Here is a 6,000-nt window from a genome sequence, read left to right as displayed (position 1 = left end):
AAAGATGTTGTACCGTAAATAGTATCTTCTTGTTTTATGTGTCTCTGTGGTGGCAGTTGTTTTCTCCGCTAGAATGTCTATGTCAAGAGTCTACCCTTGGAGAGAAATCCACGATACTGCTCCATGATGTTCTCTCCTTTCTTCCTCCTTCCCTGGACTCATCGTTTATAGGTTGTCGTTTAAAATACTCACAGCACCAAGCATTTTCACATAGTTTGTCTAGTTGAATTTCATCCTCCTGACGACCCTCCCAGGAAAATCCAATTCTCATTTTACAGATGAAAAATCGAGGAGAGGCTAAGTTGTCCAAAGTTGAATGGCTAAAAAATGAGGTGCCAGGACTCAAACCCAAGCTTTCTAACTCATGTTGGCCTTTTCTGCTCTTCCACAGCTGTCCCAGTTTGGGGCCAGCAGGCCCTCTTTGCAAAGCCCTGTTAAGTGATTTTGGTGTCAGGGCATGGTGGAGACCTGAGGCTTGGGAGGAAGGTATGTGCAGTGTGGAAGTGGTGGAAACACATTTCCTAAAATTAACTTTCTCCTTTCAACTCTTTCTGATCTGATCTAAAAACATGAAAAGGCTTGCAACCACCCCCTTGCGTGTAAATCCAATGACAGCGTCTTAGGCCACCACAAAAGGCAAAGCCTCTGTTTATTTAAGCACTGGGATTTAAAAAAGAAAAAAAAAGAACAATACATCTGGGAGTAGAAGTCTTTGGGTTATAAATGAGCTCTCGCCCCACCAAAGAAAAAAATAATAATTATAATAAAAATAATGGCACCGTATTCTCTGATAAACCAGTGCCAGAAAAGCTCTTGGGGATCAAGTTTTGTCAGTCCCCAGCTTTTACCAATTTAAATTCTTGGCAGAGTATTAAAAAAAAAAAAAGTATAAGGTATTTGAAACTCCAGTCCCTCAGGTACTAAATCTAGTGTTTCCTGGCAATAGATGAATGTTGCTGGAGTGAAAACCTAGCATCACAGGACCATATCTCCATGGCTGTTCATATTTATACTTAACAGACAAATATGTCATTCTTTCCGGATCCCTTTATGGGGCCAAATTTTTTTTTCTCACGTGTTACCCACCCACTTCTGATAAAAAAGCCCAGGACACAGACTTTGAGTTAGCAAGATGCTCTTTGGTATCAAAAACCATGCTTTCCCCCAGCTGCTTAATTCCCTAAGCCACAGGTATAATAAAGTAGGAACAGGATTCTAGACACACAAACCACGGTGGAGATTGTGAGCGGGCGCGGAATCGATGTAGCCTGGTGACATTCATTCCTTGGTCCCTTCACATGTTCTTGTTCTTCATAGGGTGGTTGTGATCCACAGAGAGAGTTGGAGCTAAGATGAGTTTGCCAGAACTTGGATTGGCAGAGGCTGTGTGACTCTTTCTAGGCAGTTAGCAAAAGGACCACTTTTCAGTGTTAAGGTCTACACTCGTTCATAAACTATGGATCATTTTCTCTATTCGGGGGTCCTGCAGTTCCACTTCATCATAAAGTGTTCTCTAGTTGCCTTTCAGAATGAGAATATCTTTTCTATTCCACTCCTGTTTTTTGTTTTGTTTTGTTTTGTTTTTTTTAGATGGAGTCTTGCTCTGTCGCCCAGGCTGGAGTGCAGTGGCACGATCTCGCCTCACTGCAACCTCCACCTCCCAGGTTCAAGCGATTCTCCTGCCTCGGCCTCCTGAGTAGCTGGGACTGCAGGCGCCTACCACTATGCTCGGGTAATTTTTGTATTTTTAGTAGAGACGGGGTTTCACTGTGTTAGCCAGGATGGTCACAACCTCCTGACCTCATGATTCACCCGCTTCGGCCTCCCAAAGTGCTGGGATTACAGGCGTGAGCCACTGCGCCCGGTCTATTCTCCTTCTAATTAAGTTTCTTCTCTTTTCTCTCCTCTAACCCCTGCTAATGGCATTAAACGTAGCCTGGAAATATCTCAGATTATTCACCTCCCTGAGTCTACAGACCACATTTCAACCTTTATCACATAAGAAAGGAAGAGAACACACATTAATTGAACACCTACTAGCCTTTGGGCTCTGTGCTTACTCCTTACCCAACTTTGAACTTGGATAATGAAACTTACAAGCCTCATGGAGAAAGGAATGGAATTAACATCTTCAGTACTTTGAGACCCTGAGAAACACTTTATAAAATATTGCAATGTGACATGTCCATTTCTTTGTCCAATCTGGAGTTTCATATTTTTGTAAGTGGAAAATGCATCCTTTAACTTTCAGAAAAATGAGTTTTCAGTTAAAGTGTTAAGATATCTCAACCCTCTGTATTTCATAAAATATTTATACCATAACCTGAGGGACACAGAGATGTCTCAGCAGGAATGGAAAATAACTGGGGTGAGGATTTTCAATAAGAAGTTGCCACGGGAACTTTCCACATATTCTGTGAGTACCACTTAAGCTTTAGCCCACACAGCAGCCTTTCCTTAGCTCAGGCTGATGAGATGCTACTCAGCTGTCTAAGGCAACCTGAGAACCACAGCATCTTCTGGTAACAGCAACAAGGTCGACTTTTCTTTTCGTTCTCCTGCTCCCAAAATAAGGCAGCTGCCCAAGGCAGCCTCTTGCTCTCTGCCCTTTCTTTCTGTTCCCTTTACAGAGTTGCTCATCTAGTCTCTCAATTTCAGCCATGCCCCATGCTGACCCCTCCTTAGGGTCTCAGTCCTATGTGCTTAGCTGCTTGTGGGACATTTAACATGCTTGCCTCACGTCAAACTCAACGTTCCCCGAAACACACCCTTTTCCTCCCAGAGTTTCAAATTTGAGCCAATGTCCCAATTTTCTGAGTACACACATCTGCAAACCAAAACCATTCTCACTCTCCTGTCTTTCCTAATATTAACAATGGTTGCCATGTATTAATAATCGTAGCTAATTTTAGTTAGATTCTTCCATATGCCACTGTCATTTTACAGATGAGGAACAAGCTCATAGATGGGAAGGGACTGGCCCAAGGTCACCTCACTGCCTGTGATGCTACAAGAGGTGGGTCTCAATTCTGATCTGGGTCTGTCCCTCCTCAGAGCCTACACTCACAACCTCTCCACACTTTGTGGCAATCAGGCAGAGCCCCATGAGTTCTTCCCAAGAAATATCTCTTGAAGCCATAAACATTGGTCTATTCCCAGTTCAGCTTGTCCCTCACCACCTTTCTCCTGGACTGATTTCCCTGGCACCATGATTTCCCTGGCTTCAACCTTTTTCCATGAGAAACAACATCAACAGCTCATCTTGTTAAGGTGTGCCATGTTTGCCATATTGAGCAAGAAGCAACCTCCAGTGGTTCCCAGGAGAGCAGCCTTGCCCAAACTATGTTTCTGGAGTATTCCACATACATCCCCTCGTTGGAGGAGTGAGAATCTGCTCTGTGCCAGGAAGTCAATGAGATAAATGAATGGAGTTTCATGGTAATAAAAAAGTAGACGTTGAATTAAAAACTGCACAGGTGATGAATGTTTCTAAGAAAAATGCAGAATGCTTTTGGGAGCTCCTGAAAGGTGAGCCAATCTCACCTAGCTGGCTGGTCAGGGAGGTTTCTTTGAAGAAGATCCAAATGCTGTTTGTGGGTGTATACTGGGTTGAGGAAAGCTAAAGTCATGCCTTTGTTCTAGGTCTTGTCAGAGTGTGACAATGTGCTAGAATGTAGTATGACTTTTTTGAGGCGATGACTTTGTACACAGCATCTTCCAAGTGTCCTTCATGTTGCTGCCCTCTTTCGTGAAGCATCTTAGAGGGTGGGTGTTCCATAGCATACTAGTTTAAGAAAGACTGCCCAGAGGATAAAGTCCAAGTTTGTTATCCTGGCCTTGGTGTTCCAAACACAATGACTAACTTGACTTGAATACTGTTGCCCTGCCCATCCACCTCACCTCCTGTCAGTGCATCCTCTTCCACAGTAGTGTAGCCATTTGCTATTAACGTGCTCATCATCATTTGCTCTATGCTGCTCATCAGACACACAGGCCCCCCTCCCACAGAGAATACTGCCTTTTCCCCCAACACTTGTCAAGTCATTCTCCACTCGCCAAGGTCCAACTGGAAATTCCTACTACAACCAAGAAAACACTGTCTCCCTTTCATTTTATTAGTTCATGTGTCTCTTGCATTTTTCAGTCCTCTAACCCTTAGCTATATGATTCAATTAGATTAGGTAGATATTGGAATCTAAAGACCTTGTTTCTAGTCCCTGCTTGAATCCACTCTGTGCAACCCTATGCTCTTGGCCTTTCTAAGTTTCAGCTTTCTCATCAGTGAAAAAGAAGTACTGTTGCCCTCAGAAGCTGAATTGGTTTTTCCTTTAACGAGTGTTTTGTTGTTGTTGTTTAAAACAAAACAAAAACAAAACAAAAAAACAAGAATGTGGAGAGAAGACATCTTTGCAGAAATGCTGTCTCTTGTTCTGTTGAGCTAGTCCATCCAGGCTCTGTGCAGAACTCTCCATGAGTTCTCTGTGAGTCCAGGCAGCATGCTTTGGTTGTTTCCCTCAACTCTGCTTCTCTGTTCCCAATACTTCTATCAAAGGAATGAATCAAAGAAAAGCAGTAATGAGTCTAGTAAAGCAGATGATTGGCGGCTAAGAGCGGTGTGATTGGCCTGCCAGTTGGGGACTGGGTGCCGTGGGAGGACTGATGTGAATCCACGTGTGAGATTCAGCTGCGTATTGATCAAGTCCATTTGCACGGGAACCTCATCATCAGCTCCTGCTTAAGCCCTCGCTTCCCCGGTAATTGACTCTCGCATATTGATTAAGATGTTGATGTGTCCCAGGATTTCTCGGTGGTGATGCAGGCGCGCCTCCCGGCAGGCCAGGCTGGCAAAGCTCTTGCTGCACGGCTGTCACCAGGCACTCCTTAATGGATAAAGCTGTCATCTGAGAGCTGGAATGTCTTGCAGGCACAAAGACGAAATTAACTGTTCAATAATGTATGGGGCACGGAAAAAACTTTACCCAACAACTCGAATTGATTGCTGTAAGTGTTTTGACTGCACTTGCCTGCTTTGCATAAAGTCAGCGACTTTGGCAAGCCTGATGTTCACGTACATCCATTTCTCGGTCTCTTTCAGAATAAGAGTTGCGAGACTTCAGCGGCTGCCAGGAATGGGCTGTCTGGAGAGAAGGGGGAAAAGGGGTTGGGGAGTAGATGGCACCACTGACACCTCTCCCTTGAGAGCCTTCAGCGATTTCTGGGCTTTAAAACAATATGTTACTGGCAGTTTATTGGAATCTTGCTGGAATGGATCAGCTTGGGCAAGTTGGGTGAATCACCGGGTATGGAATTCCTGGAGCTCTGTGTCCTTACTTTGCCCCTGGCTTGCCTCCTCCCCTTCCCTGTTAGGCTGGGACCTCTTGCAGAGAGAGGCTGTCAGTCAGACCTATGGGAGGAGGTCTGCTCTTGGTCACACATTTAACACCAGTTTGATAAACAATTTTCATGCATTTAAGTTGGACCCTGCTTATTATTTGGGACTTGGTTAAACACGTGCTGTCTAACAATCCCACAAGTACTAGAAACCACTGTATGTGTCTCCTCCACTTCTCCCTCTCTAACCTGGAAAAGGGGGAAAATACCAAGGTAGCAAAGCTATACTCTACATGTTTTCTGCCAAGCTCAGCCCTTTAAAAACATAACAAGATCCTTTGAACATAGCTCTGTTTTATCACAGGATCTTTATTGAAGTTTTAATCAACACAAGCAGCTGACAAAATAGGAGACTGTAGATTCGGCTGTACATTATGTATCTTCCTTGTGAGTCTGAAAAAAGATCATCACATTAAAAGAAGAGAAAATAAACAGCCTCCTTTAAAAAACAAACGAATCCCACCAAACCAAGGAAATCCTTTCACACCCGAAGGAAGGCCTGCCGTGTGGCGTGCCGACTGCAGCCCCAGAGTTTGGAGCTGCATGGAGATCATTACCATAAAACAAATAACCATCTCATTTTTGTCACCCACTATGAGTGAACTCAAA

The 6,000-nt window shown here is 44.0% G+C and overlaps 1 protein-coding gene across 2 annotated transcripts in view; it reads right to left on the bottom strand.

Moving 5' to 3' along the window:
• Positions 1-5,680: 5,680 nt before the first annotated feature.
• LOC105503475 (chromosome unknown open reading frame, human C9orf92) overlaps positions 5,681-6,000 on the bottom strand; it is a 72,882-nt gene continuing 72,562 nt past the window's right edge. For both annotated transcript variants that reach the window (XR_001000482.1, XM_011930378.1), the window contains exon 4: positions 5,681-5,784. Coding sequence is in view for 1 of the 2 variants with exons in the window: in XM_011930378.1 (XP_011785768.1) it covers positions 5,712-5,784 (73 nt within the window). In the remaining variant the exon portion in view is untranslated. The remainder of the gene's footprint in view (positions 5,785-6,000) is intronic.

Source organism: Colobus angolensis, unplaced genomic scaffold (genome assembly GCF_000951035.1).
Source record: "Colobus angolensis palliatus isolate OR3802 unplaced genomic scaffold, Cang.pa_1.0 Scaffold86, whole genome shotgun sequence".
NCBI classification, from domain to species: Eukaryota; Metazoa; Chordata; class Mammalia; order Primates; family Cercopithecidae; genus Colobus; species Colobus angolensis.
Note: the sequence above shows the minus strand (reverse complement) of the source record. Positions and strands in the feature narration are given on the sequence as shown.